The sequence below is a fragment of the Ovis aries genome, chromosome 19 (genome assembly GCF_016772045.2).
Source record: "Ovis aries strain OAR_USU_Benz2616 breed Rambouillet chromosome 19, ARS-UI_Ramb_v3.0, whole genome shotgun sequence".
NCBI lineage: Eukaryota > Metazoa > Chordata > Mammalia > Artiodactyla > Bovidae > Ovis > Ovis aries.
In genome coordinates this window covers 53612404-53637392 of record NC_056072.1, presented here as the reverse complement: position 1 = coordinate 53637392, position 24989 = coordinate 53612404, and the positions used below count along the sequence as shown (strand labels likewise).

The 24989-nt window shown below is 48.6% G+C and overlaps 1 protein-coding gene across 1 annotated transcript in view; it reads left to right on the top strand.

Moving 5' to 3' along the window:
• LIMD1 (LIM domain containing 1) overlaps positions 1-22859 on the top strand; it is a 72091-nt gene extending 49232 nt beyond the window's left edge. The window contains exons 3-8 of the mRNA XM_004018519.6: positions 5191-5258; positions 8525-8587; positions 14718-14848; positions 15419-15470; positions 16453-16521; positions 18322-22859. Of these exons, the coding sequence (XP_004018568.3) occupies positions 5191-5258; positions 8525-8587; positions 14718-14848; positions 15419-15470; positions 16453-16521; positions 18322-18459 (521 nt within the window). The 3' untranslated portion in view covers positions 18460-22859. The remainder of the gene's footprint in view (positions 1-5190; positions 5259-8524; positions 8588-14717; positions 14849-15418; positions 15471-16452; positions 16522-18321) is intronic.
• Positions 22860-24989: the final 2130 nt, after the last annotated feature.

The following is a 24989-nucleotide window of genomic DNA, read 5'->3' as shown; positions in this document are numbered from 1 at the left end:
AATTAAGAAGACAGTATTGTTTCTCAGATTATGAATACATGATTCTAGAAAAATTTAAAATGTGTGAAGCAGAAGGTGAAATTTCTCATACCATCTTCTACTGTATTTAATAATGGAAAAATTTTGTAAATATTGAAAAGCATAAAGTGGTAAGTGAAATTTCCTTTGAATAAGCCTGTCAGTGCTATATAATATTAGATAAGTTTTGGAAAGAAAAATATAAAATAGAAAGTGAAATTTTCCTGTAGTACTATCAACCAGTGCTAAAACCTATTTGTTTCAGTATGCAGTCTTCCTTTTTCTTTTTTTTTTAACATCAGTGGTGTGTGTGTGGGTATAGGTTACCAAAATGGAATTGTGCTGTAAATGCACGGGCAGGTATCTAGCTTGCGTTTTTCCCTTACTAACGTAATTTGAATATTCTCCTCTAGTAAAGCATTTTCTCATACCACTGAAACACTTATTTGAAGGGTATTTTAAATGGCTACATGTTACATTTAAATGTACTCTGCTTTATGTGATCATTTCCTCTAAGGCTGCCAGTTTGGATCCAAGTAAACATTTATTCATATTTCTGATTCATTCCCTAAGCTAAATCCCAGACAGCCCCACTGAGTCAGAGATAAATAATTCAAGAGTTTCCTCTCCAGGGTGAGCTTATCATTTTACCAGTCTTCTCTGTAGCTTACAGAAATATGCAGTGATGGCCATCACAAACAAATGTGACTTTTAAAAAATCTTTGTTATCATATGTGAAAAAGCTTTCATTTATCTTTCTTAGAATGCTACAGGGTTTGAGTTTGGCATGTGTGATCCTTTTCCTCTGTGATTTTTGGAAGAGAGGTGATCTGCCCTCTATTAAATCAAAAAGCTAATTCCTGCCGAGATTCCTTAGAACGTCCCGGATCCCATTCCAAGAGAAGAGCTGGGTGTTTGCCACGCCTTGGCTCAGAAGCTTTCTCCCTCTCTGGGAAGTCCTGTGCGTTTCCAGGCCACCTCCTGGCTCCCTCTAGTGGCCTCCCCTAGCAGCTGCAGCCTCGCTTCCTTGGCTGTCGTCCGCACCGGTTCGTCCTGGTTGGGACACCCCAGAGCAGAGCAAGGGCGCGCCGCAGACTTGCAGCCAGATGGTGTGTGTGGCGGGGGACTGTTCTCCTGAATGTCTGGGCAGCTCCTCTTAACGGTGGGCTCTTTGAGTGCTTGTCGCCTTGGCTGTAGGGAAGCCGCACATTAGTGCTCACCCTGAGCCTGGTCGGGGCACAAGGTGGAAAAGATACTCTTGTTAGCTCTCACTTTCCTTTCTGAAACTCTGAGTCCTCCGGAATCTTTTTATGGAGGAGGAGAATAGTAAGTCAGTAGCATCATTAAATTAAACTTCTGTGGATGTCAGAGGGCTCTGTTACAGGGACCCTGAAATCATTGAGCTGTGGGTACTTGTTCTTTTTAGTCTAGTTTCGTTGGGAAGGACTTCCCTGGTGGCTCAGATGGTAAAGTGTCTGTCTACAGTGCGAGAGATCCGGGTTCAGTCCCTGGGTTGGGAAGATCCCCTGGAGAAGGAAATGGCAATCCACTCCAGTCTATTGCCTGGACAGAGGAGCCTGGAAGGCTACAGTCCACGGGGTCGCAAAGAGTCGGACACGACTGAGCGACTTCACTTAGTTGGGAAGTGCTTCTGAAGGTTCTATAATGAGAACCTCCTAGAACAACTCTGAGGGGAGGACAGAAGGAAAGTTTGGAGACCTAAGGACTTCTAACATACGCTCCATTGCCCTTCACACTCTCTCAGTCCATTAAAGTTTGTTGTTCAGGCAATAAAAGTGATATACGCAGTGATTACAGGGGGGGAGAAAACTAACAAAAATCACCATTGCCTTTACTCAGAGGTGACGGTTGACATTCGGTTTACATGTATGTATGAGCATACATTTATTTTTGCGTGTTTATCCCTATCTAGGTATACAAACACACACATACTTGTCTTTTTCTAAGGATTATTGATGTTCTTTATGCGTTTTAGATACTAATGCTGCGTTGTAGCCGTCTTCTCATCCCTGACTTGCTTTCCTTCTATTCAATTTATTGCCTTCAGTTAGATGATTACCACAGAACTGGAAAAGGTCAGTTTTCATTCCAATCCCAAAGAAAGGCAATGCCAAAGAATGCTCAAACTACCACACAATTGCACTCATCGCACACGCTAGTAAAGTAATGCTCAAAATTCTCCAACCCAGGCTTCAGCAATACGTGAACCGTGAACTTCCAGATGGTCAAGCTGGTTTTAGAAAAGGCAGAGGAACCAGAGATCAAATTGCCAACATCCGCTGGATCATCAAAAAAGCAAGAGAGTTCCAGAAAAACATGTATTTCTGCTTTCTTGACTACGCCAAAGCCTTTGACTGTGTGGATCACAATAAACTGTGGAAAATTCTGAAAGAGATGGGAATACCAGACCACCTGATCTGCCTCTTGAGAAACCTATATGCAGGTCAGGAAGCAACAGTTCGAACTGGACATGGAACAACAGACTGGTTCCAAATAGGAAAAGGAGTACATCAAGGCTGTATATTGTCACCCTGCTTATTTAACTTATATGCAGAGTACATCCTGAGAAACGCTGGACTGGAAGAAGCACAAATCAAGATTGCCAGGAGAAATATCAATAACCTCAGATATGCAGATGACACCACCCTTACGGCAGAAAGTGAAGAGGAGCTAAGGAGCCTCTTGATGAAAGTGCAAGAGGAGAGTGAAAAAGTTGGCTTAAAGTTCAACATTCAGAAAACTAAGATCATAGCATCCAGTCCCATCACTTCATGGCAAATAGATAGGGAAACAGTGGACACATTGGCTGACTATCTTTCTGGGCTCGAAAATCACTGTAGATGGTGATTGCAGCCATGAAATTAAAAGATGCTTACTCCTTGGAAGGAAAGTTATGATCAACTTAGACAGCCTATTAAAAAGCAGAGACATTACTTTGCCAACAAAGGTCCGTCTAGTCAAGGCTATGGTTTTTCCAGTGGTCATGTATGGATGTGGGAGTTGGACTATAAAGAAAGCTGAGCCCTGAATAATTGATGCTTTTGAACTGTGGTGTTGAAGACTCTTGAGAGTCCCTTGGACTGCAAGGAGGTCCAACCAGTCCATCCTGAAGGAGATCAGTCCTGGGTGTTCATTGGAAGGACTGATGTTGAAGCTGAAACTCCAATACCTTGGCCACTTGATGCGAAGAGCTGACTCATTTGAAAAGACCCTGATGCTGGGAAAGATTGAGGGCCAGAGGAGAAGGGGACGACAGAGGATGAGATGGTTGGATGCATCACCGACTCAATGGACATGGGTTTGGGTGGACTCTGGGAGTTGGTGTTGGACAGGGAGGCCTGGTGTGCTGCAGTCCATGGGGTTGAAAAGAGTTGAACACGACTGAGCGACTGAACTGAACTGAACTGAACTGAGATGATTACCGAGCCCGCTTAGCCCAAGGCTGAGTTAAAATTACAGTTATATCCTGAGGGAATGTAGCACATGCTCCAAGCATTAAACTGTTCTACAGGAACCAATCAGAGGGTTTGGGCGACAGTGAGATAACAGTGAATCTGGCAGCAGCTAACAGCACACAAAGGGTCTGATGAGGCCAGGAGAGGGTCAGGGCCATCCTGAGGAGCTTACTATGAAAGTGAAAGTCGTTCACTTGTGTCCGACTCTCTGCGACCCCATGGAGTATACAGTCCATGGGATTCTCCAGGCCAGAATACTTGAGTGGAGTAGCCGTTCCCTTCTCCAGGGGATCTTCCCAACCCAGGGATCAAACCCAGGTCTCCCACATTGCAGGTGGATTATTTACCAGCTGAGCCAGCAGAGAAGCCCAAGAACATTGGAATGGGTAGCCTATCCCTTCTTCAGGGGATCTTCCCAAGCCAGGAATCGAACTGAGGTCTCCTGCATTGCAGGCAGATTCTTTACCAAATGAGCTACTAGGGAAGCCCATTACTAGTGGAAGGTCACTGGATGGAAATCCTTACCTTGCCAAAGTCAAAGACAGTCGCCTGTATTTTCTAACACAGTAACTTTTGTGTTTCACAGAAAGTCTGAGGTCTTTAGTGTATCTGGAGGTTTGCTTTGGTAGTTGGATTTATTTCCCCTTTCGTGGTGTTTCCCCTGCGTTGATGCTTTCAGAGTCCTCTCTGAGCTCTGACGAGTCCTCATTAGCACCGTCTCCCCAGTTACCTTGTACTGTTTGCCTGCTCTGGGGTGTCACAGGCGAGGACACCCATTGTGTACGGGGGGATCTCTGTGTGTCTCGAGCACTGTTAGTGTTTTTGACATTGGTGATTTTGCTTTCAGGTGAACTAGGCCTAAGGGCCTTGATTCACTAGTGTTTGGAAATTATTCAGTTTCTGAAGCTTCCATGGAGTCTGTTGGGTATGTTCTGTGCGTGGCCCTGGAAATATTCTTAGACCTGGGGTTGCTGCTTCAAGGTCCCCCACCAAGATGTTCCCACTTACCTTGAACAGGTGTTTGTTTGTTTGTTTGTTTTTCCACAAGGGATCTAAAGAGTTGATAAATAGTACACTTCTTGTCAGCATCCTAGCTCTCTGGAAACTAAAGTTACATCTGAGCAGTCAGGGTATCTTGAATTTTTCCCACTCCCGCCCACCCCATTGAGATCAAGAGAAAACAGGAACATTCGTCATCTTTTCAGCGTGTGTTTTCTGTCGTTCAGATGAGAAAAGACGTGAAAGTAAGCAAAATAAGAGCTGACCAGTTTCTAGGACTTTCCTGACCGGTTGTCTCCAGCATGCCCTGGAGAACATCTCAGAGGCGAGGGTCCCCAGTCCTGTGGGAAACGGCAGCGTCACAGGAGACTGTCGCCTGCTCCCCCCGCACGCGGCCGCTGCCGTCTTCTCACCCAGAGTCCCAGCGGCTTCTTTCTCAGCAGAGAGGAGGTGGCAGGAGTAGGTACAGGAGGATTCCCCAGTCAGCCTGCCAGGTGGCACCGTATCAGAGGCCCTGTCTTCTGGCCCGAGTCTGCCTGTTACCAAGGGCCACGTCACCTTCCCAGAAACTGTTGCTAATAGTTGGCATTGTTCTCTGCTTGGTTATTTCTGCTTTACAAGATTTCGCCCTTCTTGCCTCCTTTTCCAGCGCCCGTGAACATTTTCTTCTCACCCTGCCTTTGTGCTTTCTCCGTAGGCCGGAAGCTGAGAGGAAAAGCCTTTTATTTCGTCAACGGCAAAGTATTCTGCGAGGAAGACTTCCTGGTGAGTCTGTCACCCAAGCAGGCCTGGCAGAAGGTGGTTTAACTCTGTGGCCCCCCAGCGCCCCCTGGAGGCCGCGTCGCTGGAAAAAGGGGTGCAGTCGTTTCTTTTGCAGCAGCAGGCGAGTGGCCCACGTTTCCGGGCAAATGACAAGCCTGTGCTTTTCAGGGACTTCACGGTCACTCAGCCTGACTTCCTGTGCCTTGCCCATCTCACCCAGCTCTTTATTTTATTTTATTTTATTTATTTATGGCTGCACTGGGTCTTCCCTGCTTCTCATTGTGCTGGCTTCTCTTGTTGAGGAGCGCAGGCTCTCGGAATGCGGGCTTCAGTAGTTGTGGCCCCCAGGCTTAGCTGCCCCGCAGCATGTGGGGTCTTCCTGGATCAGGGATGGAATCCGCACCTCCTACATGGGCAAGGAGGCTCCTTACCATCAAGCCCCCTGGGAAGCCCTGCACCCAGCTCTCTCTCTGGGGTCCACGCCCCCCTTATGTCTCATTCTGCCTCTCCCATCGCTGAAAAGTCCATCCATGCGCCAGTTTGTCCCAGAGCTGAACTCCAGCCCTGTGGGCACCTCTGAGGCCAGCTGCTCATGGTCTCCCTGCCCACTGGGCAGGCCCAGGGTTGGGCCCCCAGCCCTCCCACTCCCTTGAGAGTCACTTGAAGCCAAAAAACCGCCTTGCCTGGGACCTCGTCTCTGAGACCAGGGCCCTAGGTTCCTCCTGCACCCCGCCTCCTTCCTCTCCCTCCTAGAGCGCGGCCAGGCACCGGTGCCACCGCGTCGCCCTCGGGCCCCTGTGGCCCCGCTGCCTGCACCCTGCTGCGTGGCCTCGTCACCCAGGCTGGGCACCAGGGTTCGGCTCATGCGCGGAGGCTCCCTGCTCTCCGGGCAGCCTCCCTTGCAGCCTTTCGTCTTACTCACTCTGGGGCTAGTGGTTCTCTGCAGCCCATGTCCCACCCTGTGTGCTGGAGCCTGCGCTGTGTCTGCTGCCTGGAATGCCTTCCCTCTTTGTTTGCCCAGATCCTCTGACAGCCTGCATGTTCCCTGGCCTCAAAGTGGGTCTCCTCCTCTGTACTGCTGCCCTTGGCCTTTTCTAGCCAGCGGTTAGCGCACTGCCTGTCCATTTACAAGTCTCCCCTGACTTGACTGAAAGTTCCTAGGGAGGGAGGAACACGGTGTTTCACCTTCTCATCTTTAGACCCTAACACAGCGCCAGGCAAGGAGCCATGCCCGGTCAGTAGGATGACCGGCTTCTTCATGGACGTGTGGGTTGACTCATGATGACTCATGTTTGCCAGTAACGGGCAGGCAAACCCAAGGAAACATTCCTGCATGCCCTCGGGGGTGGGGGGGTCATTTCCTCCCACGTGTTCACTTTAGTCACTGGTGCTGTGTATGTGATAGTCAGATGGTGGTGCCATACCAGAGTTGACTGTCTCCCAGCTTCAAATCTGCTGGGCTGAGTGCCTGTCCTCCTCCTAGAGTCTCATGGGCTCTGGGTGGGTCATCTGCCCATGCCTGGGCAAAGTGATGGGTGCTGGAGGCATGCAAGGCTCTGATTGACCAGGTCCTCGCCTCGGAACCTAGCGTGGGGGGCCAGCCCCACAGAAACCATGGGACCACCGGGTGGCAGAGCAAGGCTGGATCTCAAGCAGAAATAAAGACCTTCTCTGGTCCTGGAGGATCCCACATGCCACAGGGCAGATCAGCCTGTGCACCACAGCCAAGCCAGTGCTCTGGGGCCTGGGAGCTACAACTGCTAAGCCCTTGCGCCTCAACTGCTGACGCCCATGTGCCTAGAGCCCATGCTTCACAGCAAGAGAAGTCACCGCAATGAGAAGCCCATGCAACACAGCTGGAGAGGAGCCCCCGCTTGCTGCAGTGAGAGAAAGCCCACCGCGGAAAGGAAGACCCAGCACAGCCAAAAGTAGAAATAAATAAAGTTAAAAAATAGAGAACTCTTACCCCTAGAATCAGGAAGGGCCGGGCAGCACCGCTTGCTGCAGCGAGAGAAGGCCCACACGCGGAAAGGAAGACCCAGCACAGCCAAAAGTAGAAATAAATAAAGTTAAAAAATAGAGAACTCTTACCCCCAGAATCAGGAAGTGCCGGGCAGCAAACCCCTGCACTGTGTGGTGTCGGGCTCCAGAAAATTTCCCTTTTCTTTTCCTTCCTTTCTATTACCTGTCCCTTGTTAAATTGTATTTGCAATATCTAAGCTTCTAGTATCCTCCAGTGTGTAATATTTAGTCTGTTTTTTGAGGTGAGTTCCTCATTTTTTTCCAGATTCCAGCTCTGTGTGTGTGTGTGTATATGTGTTTTGGCAAGATAAGGTAAATCATATTTATCCAGTTTCTTTGAAGCTGATTGTGAAAGGCATTGGCTTTTTAAAAAAATTATTTATTTTTAATTGATGGATAATTGCTTTACAATATTGGTTTGATTTCTGCCATACGTCAACATGAATTAGTTATAGGTGTACATATGTCCCCTCTCTCTTGAACCTCCCTCCCACCTCCCACCCTTTCCCACCCCTCTAAGTTGTTACAGAACCCCAGTTTGAGTTCCCTGAGTCATACAGCAAATTTCCATTGGCTATCTATTTTACCTGTGGTAGTACGTATGCTTCCATCAAGGCGCTGGCTTTTTAACCAGACCCAGACTTGAATTTGAATCCCATCCTCACCCCCGATAGGCTATGTGACCGTGAGAAAGTGACTTTACCTCTCTGAGCTTTGCTTTGTCTCCATTTGAGAAACAGTGTAATATATACCTTGCAGAATTGTTTTGCAAATTTAGGGCAAACTTGAGCATGCATCAGAATTCCCTGGAGGGCTTGCAAAGACCCAGATTGCCATTGCCCTTCATCCCCTGCCCCTAGTTTCCAATTGTCCAATTCAGTAGGTTAGGGATGGAGCCTAAGAATTTGCACTCTGACAAGTTCTCAGGTGATGCCAGGGAATGAGTCTTGAGGACTGCTGGATTAGAGGCTGCTAGCTCTCTGCACAGCCTCTTATGCAGAGCCTGGCTGGTCATGGATGCCTGGGTGCAGCTGTTGAGAGATGAGCGGTATCAGCGTTTGTAATGGCTCCTGTGGCGGAGGGTATTCTGTAATTCACCACACTGTCGTCCACAGAGACGTGAGAGATTCCTGTAGAGAGTGACACGTCTCTCTAAGACGTTCTTTGTGATCCTCGAGGCTGGCGGGGAAGTAGCTAGATCCCTCTGCCCCGCCTGGGCTGAACTTCCTTTTCTCTTCTCTCTGCAGTACTCTGGTTTCCAGCAGTCCGCTGACAGGTGCTTTCTCTGTGGACATCTGATCATGGACATGGTGAGTAGGGTCAGGTGAACAAGGTAATATTGATCATGTGGTGGGCGGGGGAGGCATTGGCAGAAAAAAATAAATTAATTATTGGAAGCAGTGTTTCCTACCTTGCTTTGTGATCACAGCTGGGTTTCTCTGCATCTATTCACGGCTCTGCTGGGTCTCCTTCTCTGTGCGGGCTTCTCTCTGGGTGCGGCAAGTGGGGCCTCTGTCCGGCTGCGGTGAGTGGCCTTCTCACCGCAGTGGCTTCTTTTGTTTCAGAGCAGGGTTCTGGGTACACGGCCTTCAATAGCTGCGGCTCCTGGGCCTAGGTGTCCCGTAACACGTGGAGTCTTCCCCAGACCAGGGATCGAACCCGTGTCCCCTGCACTGGGAGGCGGGTCTTACCTATTGGACCACCAGGGAAATCCCTATGGCTGGGTTTATTTGAAGAAGACCCCATGCAGCTTGCTTGCTGTGGTAGCCCTGCATTTGGCTTTTACTGGAATTAGCATCCTTCACCATGCATTCCATACAGGGTCATTTCTGAGGGTGCTCTCCTCCTCTGGGCTGTTCATGTCATGCTGGCCTCTCTCTGATTTTCTCTGATCTTTGCGGCATCCCAGGTGAGATGTCAAACGGATAGTGTTTTCATGGAGAAATCTTAGCTGCTTTGGAATCGGCTACAGAAAGTGAGATAAACAGTTGCTTTTCCCCCATGTTCTTCCCAGCTTAATCATTTCCTAAGACAAGGGTTGGGGCCCCATCGTTAGCTCTGAGATAGCAGAACAGGGAGCGGGTTTTATCCACTCCATTCCTTGCTCAGCCATGGCTCTCTGAGCTTGTCCTTAGTGGGGACAGGTCTTCCTTCCTGGCCTCCTCAGGTTGTGAGGTTTATGAATACAGGGTTCTTATTCTGTCTAGGGATCAAATTGTCCAGCACTGGACATCGGCCCTGTCAGATTTCTTTCATATGTTGGTCAGAGAGAATCATTATATCCCATTCTTTTCATTGCAAGAGTTAAATCCCTCGCTAAGCTGAGCCATTAATTCTATTCTGGCAAAGGGAATTGCTAGTTGTATTTTTTTTTCTTAAGCTGAGCGCTGAAGAATTGATGCTTTTGAACTGTGGTGTTGGAGAAGACTCTTGAGAGTCCCTTGGACTGCAAGGAGATCCAACCAGTCCATTCTAAAGAACAGCCCTGGGTGTTCATTGGAAGGACTGATGCTAAAGCTGAAACTCCAATACTTTGACCACCTAATGCGAAGAGTTGACTCATTGGAAAAGACTCTGATGCTGGGAGGGATTGGGGGCAGGAGGAGAAGGGGATGACAGAGGATGAGATGGCTGGATGGCATCACCAACTCGATGGATGTGAGTTTGAGTGAACTCCGGGAGTTGGTGATGGATAGGGAGGCCTGGCGTGCTGTGATTCATGGGGTTGCAAAGAGTCGGACACGACTGAGTGACTGAACTGAACTGAACTGAACCATTGTTTTTATTGAGAAACAACCCAGAGGGCACACGTCTTATGTGCACAGCCGAATGACTGTGTGTGTGTGTCTGTGTGCTTACTCGCTCATTTGTGTCTTTGCAACCCCATGGACTGTAGCCCACCAGGCTCCTTTGTCCACGGGCTTTCCCAGGCAAGAATACTAGAGTCGGGCGCCGTTTCTCTCTCCAGGGGATCTTCCCCACCCAGGGATCTAATAACCCCCATCTCCTGCATCTTCTGCACTGTCAGGCTGGTTCTTTACCACTATTCCTATGTGTCAACACCACACAGATCAAGATCTAGAACATTCCCCGTATCCAGAAAGATCCTCTCCCATGAAGACACCCACCGTTCGGACCCCTGTGGGCCCAGACTCGTTTCACTGGTCCTGGAACTCCATACTGTGGCATCTTACAGTACAGACTCCTTTGATCTGCCTTTTCTCACTTAGAAAATGTTTTGGAGATTCATCCATGTTGTTTCGCGTGTTGTAAGTTCATTTCTTCTCATCGCTAAGTAGAATTTCACTGTGTGGATAGAGCACCGTTTATTTATCTATTCTCCTGCAGATGGAGATGTGGGTGTTTCCAGTTCGGGGCCATTTATGCCTGAGCTGCCATGAACACTCGTAGGCATGTCTCTGATGGACATAAGCTGGTTTTATGCTGACATGTAGAAAACAGAACCAGAGCGGAGGAGACCCCGCTGCACTCTGGGCTCTGACGCAGCACAGCACAGCGTGGCCCCGTGAGCAGTGTCCTCGTAAGCGGCTGAGGCCTCCCTGGGAACCCGGCCCTCCAGCCACCCCCCTGGAGGAGGCAGGTGGAGCCTGCCCCAGTCCCACCTTCCCCAGATCCCTGCCCGACTCCACAGGGCTCCTTTTCTCTAGCAGATCTTGCCCTTGATTTTAGAGCCCTTCCAACAAACCTACCATACATGAGGCCAACGGTGTCCAAACTTGTGAGCGTGCCTGTGCCCTGTTCTTATCTGTCAATACACCAAGCGTTCTCTGGCTCTCAGGGTGTTTCATTTACCTATTGCTGTGTGTGTACTGTGTTGCTAAGTTATGTCTGACTCTCTGCCACCCCGTGGGCTGTAGGCTGCCGGGTTCCTCTGTCCATGGGATTTTCCAGGCTAGGATGCTGGAGTGGGTTGCCATTTCCGACTGCAGGGGATCTTCCCACCCAGGGGATCGAACCCACATCCCCTGCATTGGCAGGTAGATTCTTTACCACCGAGCCACCTGGGAAGCCCTTAGCTATTGCTATGTGATCGTTACTGATCATGATTCCATGGGTGAGGAATTAGGGCAAAGCTCAGCAGGGCACTTCTTCTGCTCCATATGGCAATGAATGGGGTCACTCACTCAGCTGTGTTCAGCTGGTACACAAGGTGACCTCTCACCCTCCAGGCTTCTCTCCCTGTGGCCACTAATCTTACCCAATAGTCTAGCCTGGACTTCCTTTCAACAAGAGAGAGGAAGTGGAAGCTACCAGTTTTCTTTCATCATTGACTTAAAAAAATCTCAGAATATCATTTCTTTCTCATTCTTTTTTTTTTTTTTTTTTTTTTTGGCTATGCTGAGGGACACATGGGATCTTAGTTCCTTGACCAGGGATCAAACTCGTGCCCCCGGAATTGATAGCTTGGAGTCTTAACCACTGAACTGCCAGGGAAGTCCGCCTTCCTCATTCTGTCGATCAAAGAAAGTTACAAAGCCACTGCCGGCTGAAAGGCATAAGGAGCAGCCTGTGCATACAGGAAGCGAAGGAACTGAGTTTGGAGACCTTCTCTGCCTCGTGGGATAAAGCCAAGTCACCCCTGGATTCTTACAGGTCTGCTCTCAGACCTGAAAACTTCCAGCCAATGTCTGTCTGATAGTGACACTTAGTTTTGACAACAGAACTCATAACTGCCACTAAGAATCACAACAATATAGAGAAAGATTCCTTCAGTTACACTTCAGTTGTCCAGCTCGTGATGTAAATTATCTGTCTCTGCTTTATCTTTGTTCATTGAGGGAAATACTCTAGGCTTGGAGGTTGGAAATGGGCATTTTCCACCTGAAAAAAAAAAATTATTATAGCTGGTCAGAATGCAGCAGAGTGGCATCATTACCCTACCGTACTTCTGGCACTGCTGCTGCTGCTGCTGCTAAGTCGCTTCAGTCGTGTCCGACTCTGTGCGACCCCACAGACGGCAGCCCACCAGGCTCCCCCGTCCCTGGGATTCTCCAGGCAAGAGCACTGGAGTGGGTTGCCATTTCCCTTTCCAATGCATGAAAGTGAAAAGTGAAAGTGAAGTTGCTCAGTCGTGTCCGACTCTTAGCGACCCCATGGACTGCAGCCTACCAGGCTTCTCCATCCATGGGATTTTCCAGGCAAGAGTATCGGAGTGGGGTGCCATTGCCTTCTGGCACAGTGTGGGTTAAATTAATTTAAGGGTCTGTTTCTGCCACAACAGTGTTAGTCTGGGACAAAATGCGTTCCAAGGTCCAGATTGCCAAGGAGTCTTTGAAGCCTGGCCGCTTGTTCTTCCTACTTTGGCAGTTGAAGGAGCCTGGGAGGTTAATGAAATCCCAGAGGGAATGAGGAAGCTTGAAAGCTGAGCTTTTCGAGGAGAGCTGCACTAGCACCGTGTCCTCCTGCTGCCCCCTGGACTGCAAGCTGTGAGGCCTGGCGTTGGCCTCTGCAGCCAGCGTCGGGCGCTGGAAGGAGCCAGGACACAGCACAACTTTCCCACTCATGACCCTCTGCCGAGGTTCTGTTTAGTTCCAAGTCCCCTTCTTCTGTCTGGTGGGAGGCTTTCTGTGTGGTCCTCCCCGGGGGTGCGCATGACTACTTTGTAGGTTCCTTGCCAGCGGGCATTTTGGTTCCGGCTCGCTGGCGCTGATTCCATGGTTGTGTTGGAGTGTCATGGTGCAGGTAATCCCAGAAACGAATCTGCTGCTGAATTATTGGAGGTACTTTGAGCTGCAAATCACAGAAACTCAGCTCAACTTTGAGAAGCTGGTGGTTACCAAACTTTCACCTGTGTCAGAACCACTATATTAAAACACCCATTGCTGGGGCAGGGCCCAAGAAAGTGCATTTTAATTAAGTTCCCAAAAGATGCTGATGTTGCAGGTCCAGAGGCAAAACTTTGAGAACCACTGAACTTAATAGGAAAAATGTTTTATCTCACGTAAGAGGCTGGGGGGGGGGCGGGTAGGTAGGCAGTTCGGTGGAGAGTTAATTTGGTGACTCACCTCCATCACTGAGGATGTTCATTTCTCTCCCACCTTCCACGTCTAGGCTCTGTCCTGGTTTCAGGATGGGCTCTAACAGTTCCAGGTATCAACCACATCCAGATCAAATGATGCTTAGAGGAAGAAGGTGCCTGGGGCTTTCTCCTGGCTGTGTTTAAAAGCAGCAGTAACAGAGGCTTTACTTATACTTAGCCTTCTCTGGTGGTTCAGATGGTAAAGCATCTGCCTGCAATGCGGGAGACCTGGGTTTGATCCCTGGGTCAGGAAGATCCCCTGGAGAAGGAAATGGCAACCCACTCCTGTATTCTTGCCTGGAGAATCCCATGGACAGAGGAGCCTAGTAGGCTACAGTCCATGGGGTCGCAAAGAGTCGGACACGACTTCACTTTCACTTTACTTACACTTGGATTTGAGATAAGAGTCACGGCTTCTGGATTATAACGGCTGCAGAGACTAAGCTGCTTAGAAGGGGCACCCGGGAAGGAGAAGTTAAGAGGTTTTTTCCTGAGCTCTGCTGTTTCCTTATAGAGTTAACTTTCGAGTTTCCGTGTATTTTCCGTGTATTTGCTGCTTTCCAAATCTGGGGTGGGTCTTTTCATGGCCTTGCTTTGCATCATTTCGTACAGAGAATCATGATTTTTGGTAGAGAACCCTCCCTCCTGGAGATTTATAAGTGCTGGAGAAGGATCCTGTTTGGTTTTTTCCTGTTTATGCCTGTAACTCGGTTAGCCTTTCCTGCCTCATCATCTTTTTTTTTTTTTTTTTTTTTAAGAATTGTTTTGATGTGGACCATTTTTAAGTCTTTATGAAATTTGTTCCAATATGTCTTCCATTTTATGTTTTGTGTTTTGGTTTTCTGGCCTGAAGGCATATGGGATCTTAGCTCCCCAGCCAGGGATTGAACCCACACCCCTTGCATTGGAAAGTGAAGTCTTAACCACTGGACTGCCAGGGAAGTCTGTCGTTATCTTTTGATTCGGTCCAAGTGAAACTGGGATGAGAGTGTTGTTCAGCTGCTAAGTCGTATCCTACTCTTTTCAACCCCATGGACTGCAGCACACCAGCCTCCTCTGACCTCCTCTATCCCCTGGTGTTTGCTTAAATTTATGTCCATTGAATCGGGGATGCTATCTAACCATCTCATCCTTTGCCACCACCTTCTCCTTTTGCCTTCAATCTTTCCCAGCATCAGGGTCTTTTCCAGTGAGTCAGTTCTTCCCATCAGGTGGCCACAGTATTGGAGCTTCGGCTTCAGCATCAGTCCTTCTAATGAGTATTCAGGGTTGATTTCCTTTAGGATGGACTGGTTTGAGGGTGACAGTTTCCCATATGGTCCCTTGGTCTGATGTGTCTCTCCCTTCCTTCCCTATTATAATCCCTGCTGAGTCCTGGCCTCTTGCTTTTGCACCCCCAGATCCTGCAGGCCCTGGGGAAGTCCTACCACCCCGGCTGCTTCCGCTGTGTCATCTGTAATGAGTGTTTGGACGGGGTGCCCTTCACCGTGGACTCAGAGAACAAGATCTACTGTGTCCGGGATTACCACAAGTAAGGAGGGACGGCGTGGGAAGAGCCGCTCGTGCCAGCCACGCCGGCAGCAGCCCTGCAGAGTGGAGGGTGGGGAACCCGAGGAGGCGTGTCTGCAGGCTGTTTGCACCGCTGTCCACAGTGCAGCCAACGTGCAGCGGTTTGGAGGGGTGCAGACCGGGTCTCTGGATCAGTGGATGCCGATGCGGACAGGAACTGGTTAAAGAGTTATGTTTATAGGGAAAACAGGACCAAAAAAACCTATACTCGGATTCCTGGCTAGGCCGCTAGAGGAGTCTGCCAAGCTCTGTGGCACCAGCCTTACCAGACTTCAATAGGCACTGATTCAGGGCTGGCCTCCACAGCCCCAGTTTGCCTGAGGCTTCACCAGGCACCGTGAGGGGGCTAAACAGACAGGTCAGTCTCCACCCCCAGTGGAGTGAGGAGGCCACGTGCGCTTGTTACCACTGGGGAACAAGCCCAAAGCAATAGTCCCAAGAGTGTGCCAGGCCCGTCTTCATAAAGGGGTTCATGTGACAGGTGACAGGCGGGAGGTGGGGAGAGCCAACTGCCCTCTGCTTCTCCCCACAGGGTATTGGCCCCCAAGTGTGCAGCCTGCGGCCTTCCCATCCTTCCTCCTGAGGTAAGATGCTTTCTCAGCTCTGCTCCCGGCGTTTTCCAAGGCATATCTCCCTGGGTCATTTACAAGATCTGCGTCTCGTTCTTACGCTATGCTGTGCTTCGTCGTGTCCAACTCTTCGGAACCCCGTGGGCTGTTTCCCGCCAGGCTCCTCTGCCCATGGGGATTCTCCAGGCCAGAATACTGGATTGGGTTGCCATGCCCTTCCCCAGGGGATCTTTCCAACCCAGGGATCGAACCCAGATCTCCGGCATTGCAGGCAGGTTCTTTACCGTTTGAGCCACCAGGGAAGCTGGTGTGGGTCCACCAAGAATGCTGGAGCGGGTAGCCTATCTCTTCTCCATGGGAACTTCCTGACCCAGGAATCGAGCCAGGGTCTCCTGCATTGCAGGTGGTTTCTTTATCAGCTGAGCTACCTGGGAAGCCCTGTTCTTATACCTGTTTAAAAATTCTTCTAAAATCTCAGCTCTGAGACAGTGGTGTCCACACCGAGAAGCCTCTTTCTCATTAGCTGCCTTCCCGAGCCTGGTGCCCTTCTTATACCCTACCTGTCCCTATAATTGGGTCAATTGCTTAAAAAAAATTTTATCCTTTTTTTTTTTTTGCCGTACCACACAACATGTGAGACCTTTGTTTCCCAACCAGGGATTGAACCCATGTCCCCTGCAGTGGACGTGTGGGGAAGTCCCTGCAAAGTATTCTTTGACTTGATACTAGCTCCCAGGTTAGACGGTGAGAGATGAACAAAACCGCATAGGTGGTCTTTTCACTGTTGACTCCAGCATTCCAGATGGTAGACCTACACCCCTCTCACTTCCCCTCATCCCGTAATTGTGTCCTTTTCCCTGCCGCCGTTAGTATCCACGGCTGATTCCTGCTTTTCTCCTAAGGCCCCTGTCTTGCTGCCCCGGGCCCTCCCCCAGCCCCCGGCAGCAGAGCCCGATGGCCCCAGCTAGCCTCAGGCTCTTGCTCTCTTTCGGTCTAGGGTTCAGATGAGACCATCCGCGTCGTGTCCATGGACAGAGACTACCACGTGGAGTGTTACCACTGTGAGGTAGGCAGCCCCTTCCTGCCCTAGAAGGCCCTCAGAACGCGTCGTAGAAGTCTGAGAAGGAAGCATCGTGGGTTGACGGGGGCAAGATGCGGGCCAGGAGCTGTGTCCCAGAGCTGATGGAAGAAACGGGGTAAAGCCTGATTTGGTGGTAGTGGGGGGCGGAGGTTGCAAAAGATGCAGATGTTTGGGTATAACAGTCTTTTTACTATTTTTTCCACCTTTGTAACCACTGAGTCCTGAAGCTGCAGAGTTGAGGGAGGGGGTGGCGGGAAGTGTGGGTTTCAGATCCTTTTGGGGGGCCAGATTGTCAGGCAGGTGTGTCATTTGGGGGAAGACTCCCTTCCTTCAGCTTGTGGGCTGTTCTGTCTGCCAGGAGCCCCTTTCTTCAACTGAGCCCTGAAAACCATGAAGAAGCCCTCCCCACCCTGCTGCCATCCCACACGTGGAAACAGGCATGTCCCTGGTTGGTGTGAGGCCAGGCGGACCCAGTCGGTCCCTTCTCTGCTGCCACTCCCCAGGCTGAAGGAGTCACCGGTGCCCCGTCACTGTCAGGGGAGCCGGGGTTTGTGAAGGACTCAAATGATGAAAGTGCCCGTGGAGTTTCAGCCAGAATTAAGTGGACTCACCCACAGAAGGAGTGATTTATTTTGTGATGCTGTGGGTAGGGAGAACAGCAAGTGTGGGGGTCATACAGCTTGACTCCGCTGCCAGCACTGAAGAAATAGGTGGGAGTCACTGTCAGTGGTACCCCAGGTGCTGGAGAAAAACGTTGAGGCACTGGCTGGCCTGTGCTTTTATTCAAGTCTCAAAGAGTCGGACACAACTGAGCGACTGAACTGAACTGATACATCCAACATGTGACTGATGGAAGCGCAGTCTAGATAAAGGATTCTTCCTGAGCTATTCTGTATCCTTTTCCCATCCTAAGTTTTGGAAATCTGGTGCGTGTTGGCACTACCATGACATCTCATTTCCGAGCAGCACCGTTGCAACTGCTGGGGAGCTTCCTGCGGCCAGTGGTTCAGGTGTTGAGCAGCACACTGCAGGCCCTCCCTGGGCAGGCTGGAGCTGCGTCTCGGCGCTGGCGTTTTCTGCCCAGAGTGAGGCAGCGCCCTCTGCTGGCGTCTGGGTCTGTGTGTCGCCTTTCTGTCACTCCTGCAATCTGTGAAGTGAAGTCGCTCAGTCGTGTCCGACTCTTTGTGACCCCATGGACTGTAGCCTTCCAGGCTCCTCTGTCCATGGGATTTTCCAGGCAGTATACTGGAGTGGATTGCCATTTCCTTCTCCAGGGGATCTTCCCAACCCAGGGATTGAACCTCTCACACTGTAGACAGACACTTTACCATCTGAGCCACCAGGGAAGTCCCGTTTATTTATTTTAATTATGAAAGTATGATAAGACATTTGCAGGAGACGTGGAAAATATACATCAAAGTTACATATAGTTCCACTATATATTACAACTTTTAAGTAGATAAATCAAGAATTTTTAGTTGGAATTTCAGTATCAAACGCTCAAAAATTAACAGAATGAATAGACAGAAAAGTAGAAAAATAGAGTAGATCTGAAAAGCACTATGAACCAATTCAACATAAGGTTTATACAATTTTCACGCAACAGCAGGATTCAAATTCAAGTTCCCACAGACTATAAACCAGGAGACACTGGAACACATCCAGGGTCGTAAGATAAGGTGCCAGACTTTCACGGCCTAAAGGTACTGAAATCAGAAGCCATACAGGACCTCTTACAGTCTGCTTTTTGTTTTTCCACCACTGCGTGTTTTTGCCTCACTCCAGGACTGCGGCCTGGAGCTCAATGATGAAGACGGTCACCGATGCTACCCCCTGGAGGACCACCTGTTCTGCCACTCCTGCCACGTCAAGAGGCTGGAGAAGGGCCCCTCACCCACAGCCCTTCGCCAGCACCACTTCTAGCCAGAGCCTCCTGCAGACCTCACGGCCAGACGAGGAGCCGGGGCTGCATCCTGAGAAGTCCGCCAGTTCATTCCAGTCACACCCGGGGTGGGATTGGGGCTGGGGGAGGCAGGGGATTTCTTGAGTGTGTGCAGGGGGCGCCTTTCCTTTAACCAGGGAGGGGATCCCTGCCGGGCTGGGGCTGTGTATTTTCCAAGTGCCTTTCTCTGCTGCCACACCCTCATCAGCCAACTCAGGAAGACGCCCCAGCAAGCGCGTGGCATGTGACAGATCTCATTAAGGCGACTGAATGAACCCTCCTGTCCTTCTGGGAGGAGCTCATGCTTCAGAGGGAAAGACTTGTACTCAGCGTATGCTCTGAAGAGAGTTCAGCTGCCAGTGTGTTCAGCCCTTTCCCTCCACTTTGGGAAATACCTGCACCCAAACACCCCCTCCCAAACACACACACACACAGACACACACCCCCTCCCAAACACACAGACACACACCCTCCAACACACAGAGACACACAACCCCCCTCCCAAACACACACAACACCTCCCAAACACACAGACATACCCTGCCTCCCAAACACACATAGACACACACCCCCTCCCAAACACAAACACACCCCCCAAACACACACACACCCCCAAACACACACAACACCTCCCAAACACACAGACACACACCCCCTCCCAAACACACACACCCCCTCCCAAATACAAACACACCCCCCAAACACACACACACCCCCAAACACACATACGCAACCCTCCTCCCCACAAACACCCCCTCCCCCAACAAACACCCCCTCCCAACCACACACACACACACACAGACACCCCCGTAATTTAAGACTTCCCTCCACCCCAGAGCTTCACTTCTGTAGAATGGCTGCAAATCTTCATTGCATCCTTGCCAAAGGGAAGTTCTAACATGCGCTCTGCACCTCAGGAGGCATTCACTTGGTTAAAACAGAACCAAGATTTGAAATGAGACGGGATTTCCTCCTCGTACCCGGATAGCATTCTGGTGCCCCGTAGATCCTCATGCCTTTAAAGGCAGCCCGGGGCCCTGGCGGAGGTCGACCCTGTTCTGTCGAAGAAGTGGGCTTTGGGGTGAGAACTCAGTGCGGGCGCCAGGCCTCTTTTGCCCGCCTGTTTGCCCTTTTTCCCTCTGGAGCTCTCGAGAGTCTGGAACTTCAGAGTTGCTCTTGCAAAGGCAGGTCTCAGGATCTTCTGTGGGGATCCTCTTGTGTTTTGCTTATTTACCATGAGCTTTGGGAGAGGGTGTCCACGTGTACTGAGACCTAGCCCCTTATAAACGAGGAGACTTTGTGTGTGTGAGATCTCAAAGCCAGCCTGGGAGAGAGAATCAGCATAAGTTATATTCAGTTCACAGGTTCCTCTCTTGCCTAGTTCTTGGCCCAGGCATTACATCTGAAGAAACCAGTATAAGGTACACTGCTTTTGTCTGTTTTTTTTTTTTTTTTCTTCTTTTTTAAAAAGTTGTTTCCCTCTACTTCCAGTCTCACACACACACACAAAAATACCTCACAGAAGAGAGCTTCAGGTTAAGGAAGGACTTGCCCATCACACTGGCTTAGCTGGTGCATGTTAGGAATCTCTGGCTTTGCCCAGGTCAGCCCAGTGGGTCAGTACACTGAAATCGTAACTAAAGGTCGGCTGGGAATAGATCTGATGGATACTGGGTGCGATTGCTGTGTTCATTTCATCCTCCTGGTTCCCCCAAGGTGGCAGGATCTCAAGGCCAAAGTCTGCCCTGTGTGTCACACGCCCAAGGCCAGAGGTCAGTACCCTCTGGTATTTCAATGAGAAGAAAGAGGAAGTAAAAGGTTGGCTGGCACTCACCCTCTCAGCCCACGGGGAGGAGCCCTGGGCCTTGCTGCAGGAAGGCGGGGGCCATCTCACCGCTGCCAGCCCGGCCGGGAACACAGCGGCCGCCGTCTGCTCTCTGCCTCCTCACACCCAGAGTCAGGGACTTGGTGGCTGGGACCTCGGAGGGTGTCCATGGACCCCAAAGGCACAAGGGACTCACAGGCTATTCACTGGCCCTGCTCTACTTCTAAGCCATGTTTTGGCTCATTTGGTGGCAGTTGCCTGTAAGCAGCACAGAATTGGCACTGTGGCTTGCGTTTTCCATTTCTGGTGGATACTTTGGCCAGATGTCACTTCAGTCCAGGCTGTGATGTTTGCTTCCACTGGTTCCTTTTCACAGGCCGAGCCTCTTAAAATCCTGTGAGTATAGAGGGGCTGGGGAAGTGAGCCCTGGGTCCCCTCCCTTCCCAGTGTATCATCCAGCTCAGCCTCGGTGAGGCTGGTGGGCAGATGGAGCCAGTCAATGTGTCTTAACCGTTCTCAGCCGACCTAGGCTGACTTCTGGCCTTGGTGACACGCCTTTCCACTTTCAAGTCAAGCAGAGGCAAGAAAACTGCCTTGGAGCCACGTCAGAAGCAGAGGATTGGTTTGCAAATTGGGTAACAGTTGACCTTTGAACAACACAGGTTTGAACTGCCTGTGTCCACTGATAGGTGGCTATTTTCCAGTAGTTAAATACTGCAGTTGGTACTCCTCAATCTGCGGTTGGTTGAATCCACAGTGCAGAGGGACCATGGTTACAGATGGCTGACTGTAAGTTATATGAGGATTAACCCTAGGGCTTCTCGAAGATCAACTATAGTTTAAAAACCGGTGATTGATTTTTTAGATGAAATTTTTAAAGTGGCCTTGATTGAGGCAATTTCAGTATCTCAGCAAATATTTCATACAAATTGAAGAACAATGACAGAATTTCTAGACATTCTAGAAATCTGAGCAGCAGCTTCTCTCATTATCAGGTTCTCCTGGAGAGGGTACTGGGTAGGAATCTTGCGCCAGTGCTGTCTCCTCCTCAGGCCCTTGCACAAAAGCCATGAATAGATGCACACTTACCAGGCATTTTAAACTTTCTATAAATTACTAACCAAATCAAGCGGTAACGGGTGGTTATTTAGAGGTGTGTAGAAAGAACATGGGCTTTCCCGGTGGCGCTCGTGGTGCAGCATCCGCCTGCCAAATGCAGGAGCCACAGGAGACCCGGGTTCCATCCCTGGGTCAGGAAGATCCCCTGGAGGAGGACATGGCAACCCACTCCAGTATTCTTGCCTAGAGAATCCTATGGACAGAGGAGCCTGGCGGGCGACAGTCTGTAGTATTGCAGTGAGTCGGACACAACTGAAGCAACTTAGCGTGCACACACACAGAACACACAAGCACTTCCTAGACCAGGATGAATGAGTTTGTTTTAAAAGGTAGAGCAAACAGCCCTATTTTGCGCTTGGACTTTAGATAAAACAAGAATTATGGCTGATTCCAGACCCCAGAACCAGCCTCCAACCTTCTCCCTTGCTTCACTTTCCCCCTTAGTTTTTTTCTTGTCAATTTTTCCACCCCAGCTAGAGTCCTTCAAAGACTGCCTGGGTGCCCTGAGCAAAGCCAGTTGGGCCTGTAGTATCAGGATTCTCTCTGCTGTTATCCTCCCATCCGTGGCTCCATAGGAAGTGATTTGTTCATTTTTTATAAGGAAGGGCATTGAGTCCTGTTGGGTCATTGTCTGCATGTGGCGGCAGGACTGTGTCTCCGTGGTTATAGCGCTCGAGTGAAAACCGCTTTCAGCCCGAATCCACTGAAGTTGTTCTCCTGAGTCCTGGGCGGCCAGTGATGTCATCAAAGAGTTCCTATCGCTTTCAGGTCCTGCCATTGGCTTGGTTCCCTGGGCTCGAGTCACCCACGATGCAAAAGAATAATGTTAGAATTTGAGAGAATGATCTGGAATCCACACTTCTTTGCAGGCCATGTTTGTGTGCCGTTTTCGTACAAGTGTGGGAGTTTATGAGGGCTATGATGGCTGCTGGTGCTCTTGCAAAGAATGTGTGCGAGACTTGACCCCAAACTGTTGCTGTCTGCTGCACCTATTCAAAGTGTCGGCCAGGAAACCACGTGTTTTGTCTTCTCCTTTGTGCCAGGAATGAGTCCTGATTTCCCAGTTACTATCTGAAGTACTAACAGCTTTTAAAAGCTATAGGAAAAAGATGAGGAAGATGTGTCAGCTAGCATTTGCTCTGAGCCAGAGCTGGACAGATGTGGGAAATTTCCATTGGGCGGATGAAGAGTTCACTTGGCAGAGAAATCACTGTCCCCTCCCTGTGTCTCTTCTTTTCCTTTGATTCAAAATATTGTTACTGTAAAATTATTCATAATTTTACTGTTACTATAAAATTATTCAGAATATTGTTACTATAAAATTATTCAAGATTGTGATAAAATTATTCAAAATGTTTACTGTTACGGTAAAACTATTCAAAATCTCATGATAAAACTGCCTTAATTTGTAGACTATTAAAGTGATCTCCACCATAATGATGTTTCTTGGATCTTCTTTTCTGTGTGTGGAGTAATAAGTAGATGGTGCTTTTTGCTAACAGGATTTGGTCTTTTAGAGCTCTGGATTTTTTTTTCCTTTGGCATTATGGTTTATCACAGGATAGTGAATCCCAGAGGTGAGTGACCCTCTAGATTTAAGGCAGCCATGTGCAGGAAGGTAGGTCTTGGCAAGAGGAAGGGGCAAGCAACGAGAGTGGCTATTCTGACTTTACAGACGTAGGCTACTGTTTTTCTGCAACTGAGGCTACAAGGGATGAAGATGTACCTGGGGAAGACGTCTGGGCTGGGGTGTGCCCAGGACTAGAGATGAGGTCTCCTGGTTGCTCTAGCATAGAAGAAGGGGAGAGGAGCACATGTGATTGCCATCCATGACCAGAGAGGGAATGACCCTGAGTCTCTTCCTGTGGCCAACCCTCTGGTGCACAGGAAGCCCTTGGGCAGGGCACCTTTGGGATCAAAAGCCTGGATTCAAGATCTTATTCAGGCTCCACCACCTAATTGCTCAATGAATGTAATCAAATTTTGTTCCCTCATCTGTAAAAATGGCTATAACAATGGAACTTAACTTATAGAACTATTGTGAAATTGACTGAATTAGTCCAAGTAAGGGCTTTCCTGGGTGACTCAGTGGTAAGGAATCTGCCTGCCACTGCAGGAGACTCAAGAGATGCAGGTTTGATCCCTGGGTCAGGAAGATCCCCCAGAGGAGGAAATGGCTACCCACTTCAGTATTCTTGCCTGGAATATTCTATGGACAGAGGAGCCTGGTGGGCTACATTCCAGGGGGTCACAAAGAGTCAGACACGACTGAGCACAGCACACATACATACACACAGTTCAAGTAGCAAACAGAGCTCTTGAAAGAAAGTGAAAGTAGCCTTCCAGTCTCCTCTGTCCGTGGAATTCTCCAGGCAATATTGGAGTGGGTAGCTGTTCCTTCTCCAGGGGATCTTCCCAACCGAGGGACTGAACCCAGATCTCTCGAATTGCAGGCGAATTCTTCACCGTCTGAGCTACCAGGGAAGCCACTGCTGCTCAAGTTACAGGTTTGAAGACTTACTAGATCTTTCCATGGGGACAATCAACAAAATAAATTACAAATGGATCAAAGTACATGGGAAAAAGCAATACAAACAAAACAATTTGAAAAGAAAAAAATCATAAGGTAATTATTGAGTATATAAAAGTGAAAATTACTGGAGGTTCAAAAATATAAGGAAAAGGAAATGTAAAAAACTAAAAATGTTGCATGTGTTTGACAGCTAAAGAATTAAAGTCCTTAATATATTTAAAAGTTCAAAAATCTATTAAGAAAATTAGTACATATATCAAGATAAAATATATACATCAAGTAATAAATAGAAGCAAAAGGAAGTTCCAGTTGTCAATTATGAAAATTGCAAAAAATAATGAAATTTATAATACTCATTAGCATTCAAGGAAACTGATGCTGTTGATGGAAATGTGTATCTAGTTTTTTGGCACGCAATGTGAAAATATGTACCAAATTATTAAAAACATCCATGAAATGGACCTTAAAAATGTCTGTCTGATCGTTCAACATCTAAAAATTTTTAATACATATCAGAAATAATTCAACACAGCATTATTTTTTTAAGTATTAAACTGATGATTCAAATTCCCAACAAAAAGGTTAATATTTGAAATATATAGTTTTTTCACGGGCTATCTTCAAGGAATATTTAATGACCATAAATCTCAGATGAAAGCTAACGGAACAAAATGAACACAAAGACATTTGTCAGTCTCTAATTTGGAAAAAATACTTGAGGTTTGACAGAAAACAACAAAATTCTGTAAAGCAATTATCCTTCAATTAAAGAAGATTTGGAAAAAATACGTGTATAGGTTTATTTATATTAAAAAGTATGGAAGAAGTCCATAAGAAAAAATTATGACGCTGATTGTAATGAGGAATTGTGACGTTAATAGTAATGATCTCGTGATGGGAATTTGGATTATTTTTTTTTTCCCAGTACTTTTTGGTATTTTACAAATGTCTTGTAATTTCTTCAGGAGGAAAAAACGTATTGGAGAGTTTAACTGATCGATTGAATGGTTAGTGAATAGACAGTGTCAGATGTT